Consider the following 19,686-nt stretch of genomic DNA (forward strand, 5'->3'; position numbering starts at 1 on the left):
GTTTCTGTGATCAGAAGGCCTGGTGTATGCCTTCAGTTTGTGCAGCAATTTCAGTGATCCTAGTCAAATTAAGACTAGATTGAATATTGATCATTACTTGATTGTAATAGGTCAGCTTAGACAGCTCTGATGTCAGGATGATCCCGTACTGTGAGAGGACTGTCTTTATGCTCGCACCTACTGTGACAACTGTCTGGAAACCTGGCCACCTCTGTCATACTTCTTTCCAATGATTTTTTTATTATCTGTTGAGCTAATAGCCTGATACCTGCCTTGAAAGGGAATTTCATTTAGCATATCTTTGCCTAGCAGTCCACATTGTAGGGAGTTTGCATCACTGAGGAGTTAACAAGAAGGCTTGTAATAACGAAATTCTTGAGTCGTAAAGTGGAACTTAAGTCTGGTGTTTAGACTGAGTGAGTCCATTCGTCAAGCTGACAAAGATCCTCATATGTTGCCATTTTGTCATAAAACATTTCTAGTTTTCTGCTGCTGATAGCGTCTGACCAGAAAGTATGAAAGACATTTTTTTTAGGATAAGTATCCTTACAGATCTATCCTAATTTATTTCTCATATAATATCTGAATTTCACCTTCAGTAGATGAGCCTTTTATTAATAATCTCTTTTATTAATTTTTCTTGAGCCTCTTGTATGTATGGCTCAGACTGTTCTTTGTTTCCTGATGTCAAAGGATTATTTCTTATGTAGTTTATACCAAACCATTCTGAGGGTCCTCTGGAATCTTTGTGTTAGTTTCTGAGAAGTCCAGTAGATTATCCATTTTCCTGCAGGAGTCAGCAAAGTTGCTAACTTGTTATCTATAGAACAGCCAAGTTGGATTTGTCTTCTGTCATAAGGACTAAGAATCTGTATCCTGAGAAGTACCACTTCACCACAAGCTGCCAAATAGCTACCTTGAGTGCTGGCCATCATTTTTCTAATCATTGCATCCTTTGCAGAGGCATACAGGGCTGGTAATGACACTTGTAGACCTCAAGTGTTACTTGCATGGAAGATCTTGGCACCAATCTGCAGAAGATTATCATTGGAGAAAGTAATAATTATGGAGTTACCCAAATTGTGAGCATACATGTGAAATGATGCTTGTGGATAGATTAAAAAGGGAAAGAAATTTACCAGCATGCAGAATTAGTTAAGGATAATGTGTGGCACACATTTGTGTAACATCCATGTTTACTTCCTGTCTTCACTTTCTTCATTCTAACACTTTCCTGCACTAGGATCCTGTAACTAAGGCAACATGTCAGTGATTAATACAAACAGAGTAGTCTTTTATAGGTCAGCCTGCAAGCTGACAAAGATCCTCATATGTTGCACTTTTTTAATAAAACATTTTTATTTTTCTGCTACTGATAGATTTTATGAGTCATCATAATGAGATTATGATGTATCTACATATGTGACTATACTTCTCTAAAATTATATAGCTAAGCACACTTAGACAACTGTATGTTTACTTATTGCAAATTATTCTGTGGGATATACTGCTACTTTTCTGGCATTGGACACAGTCTGTGCATCTAAAGAAAATGGACATGATTATATTGTTTTCCTACTTGTTTTGAATGTATTTTTATCTTGGGTTAATAAGATTCAAGCCATTGCTAAATTGTCGTATTTTATTTAAGGCTCTGGAAAAAGCAAAAGAGGCTGGAAGAAATGAAAGAGAATTGCTGAAACAACATGAACAAATTGGTACTACAGAAAACATGAACTTTGATCTGACTTACTCAGTAAGTGCTTAGAAATCTTCCATCAGTAAAAAGCGTTGGTAGAAAACCTCCTAGAGAGCCATTTCAGTGTTTGCTGTCTGTATTCAGTAATGCTGCTAGCAGCATACCAGATCAGATGGGAGGGGAAAGTTTTTGAAGATTAAGTGAATGACTTCTTGAAGTTAAAAGCTTAACACAGTATTGGCAAAATCCATTTATATTGAGTCTATTCCCTTGGAATCTCAAGTACTAAAGAAACCATGTTGTCAGCATTAAGAAGGATGACCACGAACATCTATTCCAGCTATCTACTCACATGCAAAACATGCAGATCAAAATATAACAGGTGTAAACTCTGTACTTCAAAAGTAAATTGTCGTGAAAGTGTTAACAGGAATAAAAAGGAGAGATTAGACACTGCCTTTAATTTCAACCATAACGGAACAGAGAATATATTATTTAAGAATGCTAATAGGTTTTATTTTAAGTCCTGAATCTTAAAGCAGGAATCTAGATTTAAATTTTGGTTTTCAAATAATTAGTAGACTTTTTTTCTTTTTTAAATAAAGATACAACACACTGAAAAATACTTGGGAGGAATTTGAAGTTGGAATCCAGGTAGTGCTGTAGGGAAAATTATTAAGAAAAAAGAACATAAAATTAGGCAGACTTAGTCATTTATTTTATGGTCAGAATAAAGCTGGGGAAAAAATGTGGGGACATCTTACCTGACACCAACAGAACTTCTGGTTTTAAAGAGCAGTTTGGAAAAAATCTTTCTTCACAAGCTGAGCACAGGTAGTAGGAGCATTTTCCACATGTTGAGAATCATAAGTTAAACACAGTTTCTGCAAATTATCCCATATTTTTTTTTAATAGCCAATGGGGGTTTTTTTAAATAACCTTACCTTATAACATTTTGTTTACTTAGGTCTAAGGGCCACTTAACGTGACTTTTAATGGTAGTGAGTTAAGTACAAAATTGAAAGAATTGTCTAGAATAAGTAGATTTGAAACTTGTTCTTTACGTCAATGTACAAAACCAAAGGTGCATTAAAGATGGGAAGCTTAAATCTGATAGAAGCAATACCTCCAAAGTATGTATTAATTTGAAATTATCTATTATGAATTCAAGTTTATTACTGTTGAGAGGACAACATACTTTCTTGTACTTATAATCTCATTTTTTCTGTAGGTTTTTTTCAATCTGGCCATTCAGTATGCTGCCAACGAAATGTATGCAGAGGCACTGAATGCTTACCAATTTATAATGAAGAAAAAGATGTTCACCAATGGAAGTAGGTTACATTCCAAACTGGATTAAAGTTGGTAGTCAGGCATTCAAAGTGAGGACTCCATCTTCGTGGTATTGACTTAACACTGTTCTTAGCCCTCATGTCCGCCAGTCACAGTGGATAAAGTCTCTCCAATTCATGAAACCTTTTCTTTCCATAGGCTAAGCTAAACATAGAGCCAAATATATCATTTTGTCATGCCATGCACACTATGTTGTCTGCTCTAATACTAATTTTTGCTCTTATGACTCAGCTTTCTCCTTCTGAAAGCTTCTTTTAGTGTTTTGCACATCTTTGAGACTCCTACAGTGCATTTTTCTCAGGGATGCTGATTTGCAGCTGTCTTCTTCGAGAGCACAGTAAATAATCTCTACCTCATCCTCAATTCACAGGGAAAGTCAGAACACATCTTTTGTGATAGTTCTTTCTAGGTTTCATTACTACTTCATGTCCTTCTGGGTGAAAATTCACAGAAGATTGTTCTGTGCAGTTCTTTTTTAAAGGGACACTGATACCCTGTAAGGAAAATAAATTTCTTAAGAAGTTGTTCTTCTCTGTCACTTTTAAACAGTTTTAAAATCCTATAACTATGCATTTTAAACAGTTTTAAAATCCTATAACTATGCATAAAAGCTGTAACTTGTTGACTTCTTTTGATAGGTAAACTGAAGGTGAATATGGCAAATATCTATTTAAAACAACGGAACTATTCCAAAGCAATCAAATTCTATCGTATGGCTCTAGACCAGATTCCTAATGAGTACAAAGAGATGAGGTGAGTTTCTACAAGTAGCCACGGTTCTGAAATACAAGTTTTGAATATGGTATGATTTGATAGTTAAAAATATAACCTAATCCTGATTTCTTTACTTAGGATTAAAATCATGGAAAATATTGGAGTGGCATTTCTTAAAACTGGCCAATACTTTGATGCCATTTCTTCCTTTGAACATATAATGAGCACATCCCCAAACCTGAAGGCAGGCTTCAACTTGATCCTGTGTTATTTTGCAATTGGAAATGGTGAGCAAATGAAAAAAGCCTTTGAAAAACTGATTGCAGTTCCCTTGGAGGTGGATTGTGATGACAAATACATTTCACCAAATGTAAGTTTGAACAAAATAACCTCTTTGTCTTTCTATGGTAAGTCAGGAAAAGGAGAGACATTGAATATGTGAACTGTACTGAATATATAAATCAATGTGTATTTATGTATCTAAAATAACTGTGTGTTTTGGTACTAGCATGAACTTAGGGCGGTAGTTCTGCTCAGTAGTTCTTTCTAAGGATATCCAAGGTATTGTTTTTACAGGGATTCTGTGTTCTGTGATTTGTTATGAAAACGTTTGAGAAAAAAATCACAAAGTTTCCTTCTGGTCTTTATTTTGTATAAATCAAAGATCTATCTCCAGTAAATGAGGAAGGGGTGGCAACCCAGCATACCTGCATTAATTCTGTTAGAACTACCAGAGATGTGTGATAGAAAACAAAAGATGATCATGTGAATTAGGGTGGTGATCAATGGAGCCAAGTCAAGTTGGAGGCCTGTGGCCAATGGGGTTCCGCAGGGATAGGTTCTGGGGCCAGTCACGTTCAACGTCTTCATCAACTACCTGGATGAGGGGAATGAGGGTACCCTCAGCAAGTTGGCTGATGACAGCAAACTGGGAGGACTGGCTGATTCCCCAGAAGGCTGCGCTGCCATTCAGCAGGATATCAACTGGTTTGAGAGTTGAGCAGAGAGGAACCTCATGAGGTTCAACAAGGACAAGTGCAGAGTCCTGCATCTGGGAAGGAACAACCCCATGCACCAATACAGGCTGGGGGTCAAACTGCTGAAGAGCAGCTCTGCAGAGAGAGACCTGGGAGTCCTGGTTGACAATAAACTAAGCATGAGCCAGCAATGTACCCTTGTGGCCAAGAAGGCCAATGGCATCCTGGGATGCATCAGGAAGAGTGTGGCCAGTAGGTCAAGGGAGGTTCTTCTCCCCCTCTCTACTCTGCCCTGGTGAGGCCTCATCTGGAGTCTTGTGTCCAGTTCTGGGCTCCTCAGCTCAAGAGGGATGGAGAACTTCTGGAGAGAGTCCAGCGTAGGGCCACCAATGATCTAATAGATCAGGCCCCATGATCAGGGGACTGGAGCATCTTTCATATGAGGAAAGACTGTGGGAACTGGGACTGTTAAGCCTGGAAAAGAGGAGACTGAGAGGAGATCTCATTAGTATTTACACAAGTGTTTAAAAGATGTGTGTCAAGCGGATGGGGCAACAATTTTTTCTGTAGTATTCAGTGTCTAGGGGTACTGGACAAAAGTTGGAACACTATAAGTTCCACTTAAGGAAAAAGCTTCTTCCCTGTGAGGATCAGTGAGCCCTGGCACAGGCTGCCCAGGGAGGTTGTGGAGTCTCGTTCTCTGCAGGTTTTCAAAACCCACCTGGATGTGTTCCTGTGTGGCCTAATCTAGGCAGACCTGCTTTATCAGGGAGATTGGACTAGATGATCTTTAGAGTTCCCTTCCAACCCTATCATTCTGTATAATGAGAAGGTAGCACAAGTCCTCCTCTGCTGAACACCACTGCTTTTCAGCAGATGCTCAAGCATGCTCTTATTTTTAAGGATGTGAGTATTCTCACTGTGATTTTTAGCCTTCCCAGTCTGATACATATGACATTAACTACACCTGTTCACAACCCAAATGTGAGCTATGGCCACACAGATGAGCAGAAAACCAAGATAAAAGTAGTTGTGATGCCAAATTTCAGACTTCGTGGCTAGAAAATTACTTTAGGCTGAAGTTAGCATTTTGAAATGTGAAAAGTAAGTAACTGGCATTCCAAACTGTAATTTGTATCAATTTAAGCTTACAGTCATACTGTCTATAAATTACTGAAATGCATATGTACTGGCATAATTTGCATGTGTTTTGTTCCCCTCCAGGATGATCCACATACAAATCTACTGATTGAAGCCATTAAAAATGACAGCTTAAGTCAAATAGAACGTGAGAGGTAATGATGGAATCTCTTCTTTCTTGAGTGTGGTGCCCTGGATTTTACCTTCTGAAAGTATTATCAGTCTTCTTGCATGTTCCACAGCCCTTGTTACCAAAATGTCCTCATGATTCTTAAGAAAGCGCTTGGAAGAGCAAATTGGGTCACTCAGTTTAGTGTGCTGCACTAAAGCAGAGTATCTACCCCAATTACTATAGGTTACAGTGCTTAAAACTTACAGCATTGTTTTTTATTTTGTTTTGATTTTTCAAATATAATTACAGTGTGCAGTGAAAGGAAAACAGACAAATCTGAGAGCTTTATCAAGACACGGGGCAGTAGTGGTAGCAGGAGACTGGTTAGATTGACTTCTGAAGTTGTCCTGCGTGCAGGAAGAAGCAAGAGCAAGATTTGTTATTTTGTTCTATACCTGATTTTGAAGTGCTGATATGTTTGTGTATGTGGCATTTGTTGGTTTTTGGTTCTTTTTTATTCCTTAGGAAATCCAAGGCAGAGGAATACATCATGACAGCAGCTAAACTCATTGCACCAGTAATTGAAACATCTTTTGCAGTGGGCTATGACTGGTAAGACTCACATAGGGCTTTTTGTTATCTGAACTCTATGCCAGTTTCATGCTGCTTATGAAAGCACATTCATAATCAAAACCAGCCTGGGAAATGTAGTTTACTGCACATCTAAAACATAGTGTCCAGGCTATTTTCACCTTCGTAATGCTGTGAAAACCAAAACAAAGGACTAGAGTCTCTTCTATATTAAAAATTATTTTCATCTATCATTGAAATTCAAGTCTTAATTTAATTAAGAACTGCTGAAGAGCAGCTCTGCGGAGAAAGACCTGGGAGTCCTGATTGACAATAAGCTAAGCATGAGCCAGCAATGTGCCCTCGTGGCCAAGAAGACCAATGGCATCCTGGGATGCATCAAGAAGAGTGTGGCCAGCAGGTCAAGGGAGGTTCTTCTCCCTCTCTACTCTGCCCTGGTGAGGCCTCATCTGGAGTACTGTGTCCAGTTCTGGGCTCCTCAGCTCAAGAGAGACAGAGAACTTCTGGAGAGAGTTCAGTGCAGGATCATCAAGATGATCAGCGGAATGGAACATCTTTCATATGAGGAAAGACTGTGGGAACTGGGGCCGTTTACTCTGGAGAAGAGGAGATTGAGGGGAGATCTTATTAACATTTAAAAATATCTAAAGGGTGGGTGTCAGGAAGTTGGGACATCCCTTTTTTCTATTGTAGCTAGCAACAGGACAAGGGGTAATGGGATGAAGCTGGAACACAAAAAGTTCCACTTAAACATAAGAAAAAACTATTTCACTGTTCAGGTGAGGGAGCCCTGGCACAGGCTGCCCAGAGGGGTTGTGGAGTCTCCTTCCTTGGAGGTCTTCAAGACCCGTCTGGACATGTTCCTTTGTGACCTGATCTAGGTGACCCTGCTTCTGCATGGGAGTTGGACTAGATGATCTCTAAAGGTCCCTTCCAACCCCTACCATTCTATGATTCTATTATGCATTCTGAACTGTTCTGTAGAAGTACGCAGAGAGCTTCTTAGAGTTCAATTGAATTTGAAAGTTTAAGAACTTTTCAAAGTCTCAATAGACAAATGCTATACACAAGTCAATGGTTGCTTCTCTTTACTTTGTGCTTGAAGATAGCTAATGAAGCCTTGGGATGCTAAGAAGTTTTCATTACTCCATAGAGTGATTACATGGTTAATGTGACTTTTCAAGATTTGTTTTTAACTGGTCTCTAGTTTTCTATTACAAAGGCTGACAGATATTTTAAATATTTTTAATAATGTTACTGGAAAATAACATACATGAATGAATGTTGTGTACCTGCTGCTGCAACATTGCTAACAGATATGTTCAGTATCTGAGAAGTGAAGGAGGTTTGGGAAAAGAGAACTTTCCTTTACTTGGGGTTTTTTTGGCTGATTAGGATTGTTTTAAAATTTTGCAGGTCTTATAATTACAATTTCCTAATAAAGAGGTTTCTACTAACATGAAATAATTTCTCACACAGACACATTTAGTTTGCTAGACGCCACAAGGGGGAGTTTGATGGTTTAATAATCATTGTAACATTAGCATTTTCCTACTCTTGCCGTTCTGACTTACCAGAACTTAAAACAGTATATCTTGTGAAAATTAGCTTGCTCTTTTCTAACTTCTTAGCCTAAGTAAGTCAAATTTGTTTCCTCTGTATCTTGTTTTTTGGTTGAAGAAAACTGGAAAAGGTTGGCAGATTCTCCATTTTCTTAGTTGTACCCACAAAATACTTGTCATGAAGTAAAACATTCTCATATCTGTTCTGGCTAATTAGACACCCTCTGGTGAGATATGTGGGATTGTTCTGTGTGTATCAGGACATTTACTCTCTGTTCTCCTAGGCTGAGGTATTCAAGGACTGTAAAGAAGTTTAACCAGCAATTTGAGCTTCATTTTCAAATACTACACTTTGTTTTGAGTCCTCTGAGTATTACATGTGCTTTCAGTCAGATTAATCTTATTTACCAAAGTGGGAACAAATAATCTTTGGATTTCAAAACTTCTTACTTAAATTGTGACAATCTTGGGACTATTCTGTCATATTTAATAAGGAACGGTTGGATATCTCTATCTTCTTGCATTTTATGATTAGAAGATGTAAGAGTTGAAAACTGGTTTTTGACTTTTCTTACAGAAATTGCTGGTTTTAATACAACTTTTCCCTTCAACATCAACAGACACTTTTATACGTTGTAGAGATACTGTCCATGTGCCAACTCAATTATAGCAGGAGGCAGTTTGTTAAATTAAACTTTTGTTGCAAATTGTCAGAAAAGAAAGAACTGTTAGAAAGCTGTTAGAAAAGACTTACACCGCCACTTACAAAACAAAAAAAAGGAAGGGATTAAAGAAGCATTCCACAAAATCGTCTATTTGATGTGCTTAATCCCAAACTGAAAATATAGTCATACAATAAATAAAGGTCTTGCTTTAGATGATTAGGCATTTTTAAAGTTCACCACATCAAATCATGGAATGAACATCAGAACTGTCTACTGTGTTCTGTTCTGCCCTTGTTTTGCAGAAGACCCTCAGCCAAAAGTAACTGAGAGATGACCAGAAAGAGATTTATTATTATGACTTTGTTGTTATCATCTGAGCACACAATCCGCAATTTCTGGCTTTGTTCACCACAGGAGATCAGATTTGATAGAAGGTATCCAAAGAAAATAGTTAGAAAAATGATCTTAGTCAATATCTGACATCACGTGTCACTCATTGATTGAAAATATTGAAAATACGGTATGTAGACAACTGACTCAAAAAAATGAGAGCAGAGACAGTGTTATTAAGGTAGGTTAAGAGAAAAAAATTATTTTTCAAATATTTTTAATCAAAGTCTTCTTTGCCTCTGTAAAGAAAGAATAGCTAAGAACAACTCATTTTGGAAAGCAAATGGTTTGCGAAAGTATGTAACAGTTTCATTTGCACAAATGCAGTATGTTTATGGCTTGCTTTCTCTTGCAGGTGTGTTGAAGTAGTAAAAGCTTCCCACTATGTAGAGTTAGCCAATGACCTGGAAATAACTAAAGCCACTACTTACATGAGGCAGCAGGATTTTAACCAGGTATAGTAACTTTACACATTACTTCTTAGTATCGTATTGGCAAAGATACCTTTCTTAGAGCACATTTTTTCAGCGAGGCAAAGAATGGTTTATGCAAATGTAATAACAATAATATTGATACTGCTTAGTAAACTAACTTTATAAAATGCTGGCAAGAGGTAAATTTTCTCTAACTGAAATTTCTGCCACGGAAGTTACAGTGAACACTGTTTATTTGAAAATTAAGACACCTAAATTTAGTTATCCTCACCAGGTGTCCATATTCTCATTACACTTCATGGGACCATAGTCAGTACAGTCAATAAAGCCTAGAAAGCATGTTGCTTATCAGTGTGGTGGTGTTTTCATTAGTACAAGCTGAATCTTTCTCTCAGTGAAGTTGACTATAGTACCAAAATATATGCAGATGCACTTTGGATGTATTTTTATTGTGTATACTGTAGTATTCTCACTGTTCCCTGTGTACTACAGCATTCCCTAAAATACTATAATCTGACTGTGAACTTTAGGCAGCCCTCCTATCCTTCCATTGAAATAGAAACTGGAATTGAATTAAGCTTGGGAGAGTTGTGCCTCTCTTATAAAAGATGGCCCCCCTACAGGACACACAGGCCTGGGATGAAGCCCTGTTAGCAAAAAGATATTATTGGAGTTTAAACCACGGTGTATGTTAGTAATCAAGGAAGGTTATAGACAAGATACCTTATTAGTACATCCAAGTGAAAGTATAGTTTGTTGCAAAAAAATAACTGGTAGAAGTTCAGAAGATGGACCTACCAAAATCTTTGTGATTTTACAGATTTTTATCATGCATATTATTATATGTTCCCTTGTCATTGTTTTATTATGTTCTAACAACTTATAATACCAGCTTTTCATCAAAATTGCTATATGATCTATTCTTTGCCTATGAAAAAAGGCTTGGTTTGAAATGTGAGTGGTTGGAAGACAGCTTCATGTGAATAAGAAGCTCAAGTATCTGACAGGATTTGCTTAATTTCCTTCTAACGTGCACTGTTTGGTACATTCAATGATAGGAATGCTGAATAAATAAGAAGGAATATAACAACTCCCGGGTTTGCATGAATGGCAGGAAATATGAGAGGTCATATACAACAAAATTACAGCTGTCACCTTCTAAGGACTTTCACTTTCCCATAGCTTGGAAGGATGCCCACAGTACCACATGCTTAACTTTAGCCCACTTTTTCTTCTCATATTTAAGGTCTTCAGGTTTCCTGAGCAGCTCTCAGACATCTTGTCTATATTACCCTCTTCTTCCCTGTACATACAACAAGAGAGTTCTTCTTTATTATACTGTATTTCTGCCTGAGCTTTTCTGAGATTAGGCAGCACTCAGAGAGTTGGTAACATTTTTGTCAATTCTAGTAGCTTTATTGACAATAGCTTTTGAAGAGTGAGTTTACAGGTAGGTAAACAGACATATGTTTTCAGTTTACTGATTTGATGATAATTTTTTTTCCAGTTACAGTATTCAGTATAGGTTAAAAAATGATCAGTTTTGAAAGGTAAAATGATGTGCCTCTCTTTCTGTGGAGAACTGCAATGGAGGGAAAGGGAAATGTGTTTAGAATCGTAGAATGGTAGGGGTTGGAAGGGACCCTTAGAGATCATCTAGTCCAGCTCCCCCGTTCAAGCAGGCCTACCTAGATCAGGTCACATTGGAACGTGTCCAGATAGGTTTTGAAGACCTCGAAGGAAGGAGACTCCACACCCTCCCTGGGCAGCCTGTGCCAGAGCTCCCTCACCCTCACAGTAAAATAGCTTTTCCTTATGTCTAAATGAAAATTTTGTGTTCTAGCTTCTTTCCATTACACTTTGTCCTGTCACTAGATACAACAGAAAAAAGGGATGTCCCAGACATCCACCATTTAGATATTTGTAAATATTAATGATATCCTCAAAAGATCTCATTTGAAGAAAGTGTGTGAGAAAGGTGCTCTTTTTATTTTGATGATGTGATAGAACACATTTAACCTGCACTGCAGCTACTCCATAGTAAAATGGGACTGCAGAGTGGTGATTGCAGAGATTTTTTTTTTGTTTTCCTAATAAAACTGCAGTTGCCACATGAATTTTGTCTGTCTGTTGTTCATATACTTAATAACTCACTACCTGCTCTACACACCTTTGGCTGAGGAACAGGAATGGAAACTTTTAAATATTCATTTGCTAGGCTACAAGTTTTACTGTGTTTCAAATCAAGAGAACTAAAATAGATTTCTGGTCTAACTATAACGAGCATAACTATGTGCTCATAATAATGAATGTTGTTTTAAAATAATCCTAGAAAAGAAAAATCAGGGTAGAAATTACCATAATATGTCTAGATTGTATTAGTAAGGGGATTTGTATATTAGCTGTTCTGAAATTTACCCTTTGTAAGAAAATAATTTAGGTTCATTGGAAACATGTCATGAAGAATAATTTGGATAGTCAATGTTTTGAATGCTGAATCTAAGTAATTATTCTTGGGATTAAAAAGTTAGAAGTTATTTAGAAATCTATAAATATAGCTGATGATTCAGTGAGAGCATTTCTGCTTTGCAAGGACAACAGGAGTATTGCTCTGAATTTTCATCCTGGGGCTTATAATTCCTGAAATGGTTGAAGAGAACTAGAACAGAATTTATCAGTAAGTGAAGTGTGTTGAGAGTTAAATGAACTTTTCATTATACATGAAGAAGAGATTACTTCCACTCTAATCTTGTCAAAGGTGCAATTTAACAGTACAAGCAGAGGTAAACAAATCGGCTTTGAACTATGTAGCTCTAAGTTCACAAAAAATGAATTCTATGCAGAAGCAAGTCTTTGCTTAAGAGTAGAATACCTCAGATATATTCACAGATGTAACACTATTATTTGGGACCTTTGCCTTTTTGGAGAAAGTTTTGAAATGCTTTTCTTGATTGAAATTTGTATATATTTTTTTAAGAGAATTTCATATTAGGAGAATATTATGGTCTTTAGTGGTTCATAATTCTTGGGTAGAATGTAGTTGTCTAAATCAATGAGCCGTATATACTTTGTCATTTTACACATCGTTAGTACAGTCATGTGCTTTGTGTAAAGTAACTGTGAAGTATGTATGACAGTCAATTAAAACTTGTTTTCTTTGGCATTGCACACACAGTATCATGCATTCACTTGATATGTAGACAGCAGCTTGTAGGGTTCATGTAAAGGAAGAAGGAAACTGGAATTCCTGATGTTGATGGTTGCCCCATCGGTATTCCAATACACAATGGAACTGGGCTCACTGTGGTATTATAACAGTCTGTGTAGTTAATATAAATACTTGGTATAAAGAAAACAGATTTTCTTAATAATTTAGTCTGCAGTTACAAGTGTTATCATGAGAAGAAAAGCTATCTTTTATGTCAAAGTTTGTTAGTTTATTAGCTATAAATTTGTTAACTTTTTGTCCATAAAATTATTTATTTTGAAGTTTGTGAAATTTAGTTTTCATGTAAAAGTTTTCTTTTAAACAAATAATCTTCTGGCCTCAGTCTTCATCATGCTTGCGCATTTCCTAAACTTAAAGAGGTAAAGTGTTCTTATTACACAAAAAAATTGCAAGTTGAAATCCAGTCCTATACTGTCTTGCATGTTTTTTTTAATGTAGTATGTACTTTTTTTAGCTTTTTAGTAAGAGTTTTAATGTCTTTTTTTTTTTTGTGTTCACTTAAAGAACTGGATAAATAAGGATGAGAATTTTAATTAGTTGTCCAGGTTAAAAGCAGATAATAAAAACTTGTGTTTGGTATGTATAGAATTGTCAGATATCTGTGCACTTCAATGTAACCACACCTAATCTAAAGATTGAAGAAGTAATAAATAGGCAGTACCATTTAAATTTTGTGACCAAGATTATTATTATGTATAATATAGACACACTTCTCTGTGCACATGTTTATGAGCATGTGTTACAAACTGTGGTAGTTATCTTGTATGTGAATGTATGAGTTGATAATTTTAGCCATTTGTTACTGTGAGGTTTATCAGTGCTTTCTGAAAGAATTTTGATATATAAGTTGTTTCCAAATTACTTCTAGGCACTGGAGACTTTAAAAACGTTTGAAAAGAAGGACAGCAGAGTAAAGAGTGCAGCTGCAACAAACCTTTCCTTCCTTTATTATTTGGTAAGTGTTTGTTTCAATAAAACCAGTTACAAACTATGGTTCATGTAGTAACTTTGGTGTCTTTGTAGTATTTTTTTTGTCTGTCTAAACAAACTCTGTAAACAACAAGAAACTGCTCTAGAACACACATTCTTGGCTTTTGCTAAAGTTTGGAGCATGTCCTTTGTGTCCTGTTGCTGAGAGGAAGAGTGAGGCCACAGAAGCACATCTGCAGTGCAATTTGTGCAGAAGGTCTGCAGCTGCATTTAAAACTTAGGTCCTGAGGACCCTGGCTAAACTTCAGGAATATGTGAAGTATGTAGCTTAAGCAGGTGTGTTTGCATATGAAGTTTGTAGGGTATGGGACTTTTTTTGCTGTTGTTATTCAAAGAAATGCTGCTTTGTTGCAACAAAGAAAACATTTAGATCGAAAGCAGCAAAATGCCTCTCAAGTGTTAAGTTGAAACTTGAAAGATATGATCTGCTTTATGCAAACGCATAAGGAATATTTTAGGATGGAAGAATGTGGGTTTTTTCATACTCAGTCTTTTGCAATTTCATTATCAACGGTGATCAATGGCACAGAATCAAGTTGGAGGCCTGTGGCCAGTGGATTTCCTCAGGGATCAGTTCTGGGGCCAGTCTTGTTCAACGTTTTCATCAACAACATGGATGAGGGGACAGAGTGTACCCTCAGCAAGTTCCTTGACACCAAACTGGGAGGACTAGCTAATTCCCCAGAAGGCCGTGCTGCCATTCAGCAGGATCTCGATCGGCTTGAGAGTTGGGCAGAGAGGAACCTCCTGAGGTTCAACAAGGATAAGTGCAGAGTCCTGCATCTGGGAAGGAACAACCCTGTGCACCAGTACAGGCTGGGGGTCGAACTGCTGAAGAGCAGCTCTGCAGAGAGGGACCTGGGAGTCCTGATTGAGTCCTGGGCCAGCAATGTACCCTTGTGGCCAAGAAGGCCAATGGCATCCTGGGATGCATCAGGAAGAGTGTGGCCAGTAGGTCAAGGGAGGTTCTTCTCCCCCTCTCTACTCTGCCCTGGTGAGGCCTCATCTGGAGTCTTGTGTCCAGTTCTGGGCTCCTCAGCTCAAGAGGAACAGAGAACTTCTGGAGAGAGTCCATCACAGGGCCACCAAGATGATCGGGGGACTGGAACATCTTTCATATGAGGAAAGGCTGCGGGAACTGGGACTGTTTAGTCTGGCGAAGAGGAGACTGAGGGGAGATCTTATTAAGATTTATAAATATCTAAAGGGTGGGTGTCAGTAGGTTGGGACATCCCTTTTTTCTCCTTTCTTGGAGGTCTTCAAAACCCACCTGGACATGTTCCTATGCAACCTGATCTAGGTGAACCTGTTTCTGCAGGGGGGTTGGACTAGATGATCTCTAAAGGTCCCTTCCAACCCCTACCATTCTATGCTTATATTAACTGTAAGCAGGCACAGCTGACAAATGACTAATACATTTGTTTTGTTGATGTAGGAGAATGAATTGTCAGAAGCAACTAAATATGCAGATGTAGCTGTAAATTCTGATAGGTACAATCCAGCAGCTCTAACTAACAAAGGAAATACTGTTTTTGCAAATGGAGACTATGAAAAAGCAGCTGAGTTTTATAAGGAAGCTCTCCGGAATGACTCTTCATGCACTGAAGCCCTTTATAATCTTGGTAAGCCAAAGGTGCTCTTGTTATTCAACTTGTGTCTAAACGTAACCCGAGTGTTTCTGAGAATCTGGCTTTCAAACTTCTCTTGTATAGAAATATGTTTTAATTATTATTACGTTCAGCAATTTATGTTATGCCAAGTTATTAATTGGTGCTTCTTATCTGTTCTGCAAAAAAGTGTTAACAACATCAATTCATAGTTACATATGCTTAAATCACTCTGAAGATAAACATTTTTACTACTAGTATCTACTAAAAATACACTAGTTTTATTGTTATTAAACTATCAGAGTCATTCCCTCTAAAAGCCATCCCTTCATTCACCGTGTTCAAGAAGTGTGATTGTTCTTAGTCTCTGATTAGATTCATGTTCCTTGTGTTTATCTGTTAAGCAAGTCATATTAGCTGATAAGAATTATAAGCATGGTTCTCACAAATAAGACCATCAGCATCAAGGCAGTTATACTGCCTGTGAGTACCATGTTCCTGTTTGATGTTTATTGGTTATTCTCTTAGTTAGTGTGCTGAACTCATCTTTTTCTCATTGCATTAATATTGTAACCTTTATTTTTTAGGTTTAACATACAAGAAATTAAACAGAATAGATGAAGCTTTGGATTGTTTCCTGAAGCTCCATGCAATCCTTCTAAATAGTGCCCAAGTCCTTTACCAGATAGCAAACATGTATCTTTTTCTGGATTATGATATGGGATGGTGGTTTTAGTAGTCTTTTAATCTGAAATATGTGTTTCAATTAGCAACTTAGAAATTTACTATAGTGTCTGTTATAATTATGCATGATCATGCATAGATTCTGTTCTCTGATGTTTGTGAAAACAAGAACAGAACTTATAACCTTCATAGATATTTCCAGTAAAGCAAGAAGTATATTAAGACTGTTCACATTGCAGGGAATACATTTACACTCAGTATTCAATTGTATCCTTGGATATTTAAAATGCTACTGATTTTATTATTAAAATAATGTGACAAATGTAAGCACAATTGAGTAAAGCCTGTAAGAAAAAAATAATATAGTTAATGAAAGGAAAGTTCTGTTCTGAAAACTAATTTGAAAGCTTAGTTAGTGTATGTGTAAGAATTCTACACCATGAATTTCTTTAACAATGCTTCTGAGGATGTGCAAACCATAATAAAATCCTCCCCAAGGCAGAACAGATTCCAGTTACTGTGCTATACTTTTACAAATAGTGAAGTCAATAAAAATATCTTTTATTCCGTAAAATAAATAACCTCCAAAAATACAGATGGGCTGAGATGCCTATTTCTTGCATAGCCCCTTTACAACAGCATAAATGGCCCTACAACTCCCAGTTCCCACCTGAGGGAACTCAGATTCTCTGCTCCATTGCCATGTAAAACAGCTTTCCACCGATATTCACAAGCTTTTTTTCGTGAAGGATAGGGTGCAGCAGAAACTGAAAAAACACGTAGTATAGTAGCTCCAGCTTACATTACTGCAGAGGTCTGAGCCATTGTGCCCCTCAGTGGTGACTAGGGAGTGGAAAGCGTGCTTCAGGCTAAAGCTACCTCTGGCTCTGGACAGGAATTGTATACAGTCTGTGCTGTCCTCCTTAGACACACATCAGAAAATCACTGCAGGCAAAAGTCTCGTCTTGAGGCTATTGGTTTTACCTAATAACTTTTTTTAGGACAAAATTATATATGACAAAAAAATAACCAAGTTGTAAAGGCTACAAATAAGTTGCCTGGTTCTCACACTTCATTCTTATAAATGAGACAGTAAAACTATTGACAGAGGAGAATTAAGCCCTAAATTTGTTGAGCCCAAAGTGTTTTTAAGGTGAAGGAGCAGCCAAAGTCTCTGAGTATTTTTTTTTTCTTCAGCATAACAAAAGTGCTTTCTGATACAAAACCAGAAAACAATGCATTAAAAAAGGCAAGAAAAAGTCAGTGTTACCAATGTATCTCCACACTACTCATACTACTGGCATATCTGTCCAGGGTATAGATTGCATCATGTAAAGTAGCAGGAATTCTCAGTAAATCAAAATGTCATCAGCATCAGTCCTTGACTGAAGAAAACTCAGATATGAGATTATGGAAGACCACAATCAAGCCATAGAGTGCCTCTTGCAGTTGATCAGTGTAGTACCAACTGATCCACATGTACTTTCAAAGCTAGGGAAGTTATATGGTAATGAAGGTGATAAATCCCAAGCTTTTCATTATTACTGTGAGGTACTTGCTCTTTATTACTTTTCCAATGCACTTTGTTTTAATAAAGACAATTTTGCTATAAGTTCCTGTATCACACTAACAACCGATTCACTTCAACTTTTTAAAATGTCATCAAAAAAAGAAAAAAACTCCAAGGCTTTGGAGGAGAGAGTTGATGAAATCTGGGTGTTTTTTGTAGTCTGAGCCTACGGGAGCACACAGCCTGTGTTTCCACGTGGTATTTGACTTCAGACTTTCATTTTTTCATATGATCCTTGTTCATAGTGACCCAAACAATTTTCATTTAAAATATCATTTGAGACAAAATTTAAAATGGATGTAATAAATGTAATGTGAAAGGTATGGAACATGACTGTGTTGATTGGAAGCTATCCATGTCATGGACATGAAGAAAGAGATGTATAAGGTATTTATGTAAGTTTGTTTGGGTTTTTTTTTTTAATGATATAGCTACAGATGTACATGTAGTTACTTACAAATACGTTTCAAACCATCTATAGTATTGTCTGTAGCTTGTAGGGATCCTGTTTTGGAAACAGGAATAAGACAGGAAGTTGCTGTGCTGGAATTTCAGCTGCCTGTTTCACTGGGAATTTCTAAAAAGCTAGACATTATTATTTACATACATACTTATTGTATAGAAAAGAATGCTTTTAGGTGAGCTTTGCAGGAGATTGATTTGAGTGTGGGATTGTATGCATATTACTTACCATTTTGTAATGTTTTAGCTAAGTTATTCACGTGTAGACTTGATCTAAGTAAACATTGCTGTTGAACACTACTTAAATTAATATTTCAAATAAAGCTAGGTGGAAAATGTGACAGACTCATCTCAGGTAACTTCTTAAAAGTATTCAGTAATTAGAAAACTTGGCATGCCTTTTTTTTTCAGGATTACTTAGTGTAACACACTACTTCTATTCATATATTTCATGGTTTTGGCATCTGGAGAATTAAACACCTGAGTAAGATATTCCAGAAGTAACATAAAGATGTTGTTTATCACTAAAATTGTGTTTCTTTCATACTTCCTATTTTGTCAGTCGTTCCGGTATTTCCCCTCAAACATTGAGGTCATTGAATGGCTTGGAGCCTTTTACATTGACAACCAGCTTTGTGAAAAAGCCATTGAGTACTTTGAACGAGCAGCACTTATCCTGTAAGTAATTAGTATTTTATGTCTACTCAAATGTTTTGTGATTACACATCTGTAAGTATACCTAGGGATAAATTATTTGGGTAGCTGTAATACTACAAGCAAAAACCTGGGTTAAGAATATTTGTGAGATTATTTAATTTTCTCAACTTTCTGTTAATTTACAGTGTGCTTTTGCTCTTACTTAACATTGAAATTGGATCCATTGGATCCAAAATAGTGTTAAAATTAGAATCTCTTTTCTGTATCCTCTACTGTTAGGCACAGCTATGAAGTGGGGAGCAGCTCTCCTAAGCCACCAAGACCTCTTTCTCTGTGGCTTTATTAGAAATACTTCCTTGCTATTATTTTATCGCCTGGTGAGCATTTGAGGGTTTAGATAAATGCATTTTTTAGCAGTTCTGGCTCCATTGCCACTTTTGACGTAACTCCTGCCCTCATAAAAAGGATATTACAAATAAGTAAGCAAAAAATGTGCAGTGCAGAATTGTCATATGTTGGTGAAAACAGGTTAACAGATAGAAGCGATCCTGATCTGTTTTAAATATATTCGGTTCAGTTCAGCAACTTCATTGCTGAAATTGCCCTCTAGCAGAATATGATGCACTTAAAGTTTATAGGCTGTATATTTTAGGTCAGAAAGGGAGCTTGCCAGAAAAAATTACTAAGAAAGAAAAATTTTGTTAAATCTGTAATGCAGAGTTCAAAGAGAATTCTAAAAGGACATTTTTATGTGGAAACATATTTTCTATCTGTTAATGAAGAATTTCATGTTATTAGACCAACTAAGGTTTGTTCCAACACATGTGAATTTCTCTATTTTATGTTTTGG

The 19,686-nt window shown here is 36.9% G+C and overlaps 1 protein-coding gene across 9 annotated transcripts in view; it reads left to right on the forward strand.

Moving 5' to 3' along the window:
• Window positions 1-19,686, forward strand: part of IFT88 (intraflagellar transport 88) — a 61,907-nt gene that overhangs the window by 20,272 nt on the left and 21,949 nt on the right. For all 9 annotated transcript variants that reach the window (XM_061992426.1, XM_061992435.1, XM_061992399.1 and 6 more), the window contains 12 exons: window positions 1,652-1,756; window positions 2,931-3,033; window positions 3,691-3,805; window positions 3,905-4,136; window positions 5,968-6,038; window positions 6,521-6,607; window positions 9,559-9,658; window positions 13,735-13,821; window positions 15,292-15,478; window positions 16,051-16,159; window positions 17,548-17,698; window positions 18,742-18,857. In XM_061992426.1, coding sequence (XP_061848410.1) covers window positions 1,652-1,756; window positions 2,931-3,033; window positions 3,691-3,805; window positions 3,905-4,136; window positions 5,968-6,038; window positions 6,521-6,607; window positions 9,559-9,658; window positions 13,735-13,821; window positions 15,292-15,478; window positions 16,051-16,159; window positions 17,548-17,698; window positions 18,742-18,857 — 1,463 coding nt within the window. The remainder of the gene's footprint in view (window positions 1-1,651; window positions 1,757-2,930; window positions 3,034-3,690; window positions 3,806-3,904; window positions 4,137-5,967; window positions 6,039-6,520; window positions 6,608-9,558; window positions 9,659-13,734; window positions 13,822-15,291; window positions 15,479-16,050; window positions 16,160-17,547; window positions 17,699-18,741; window positions 18,858-19,686) is intronic.

This window comes from Colius striatus, chromosome 1 (assembly GCF_028858725.1).
Source record: "Colius striatus isolate bColStr4 chromosome 1, bColStr4.1.hap1, whole genome shotgun sequence".
NCBI lineage: Eukaryota > Metazoa > Chordata > Aves > Coliiformes > Coliidae > Colius > Colius striatus.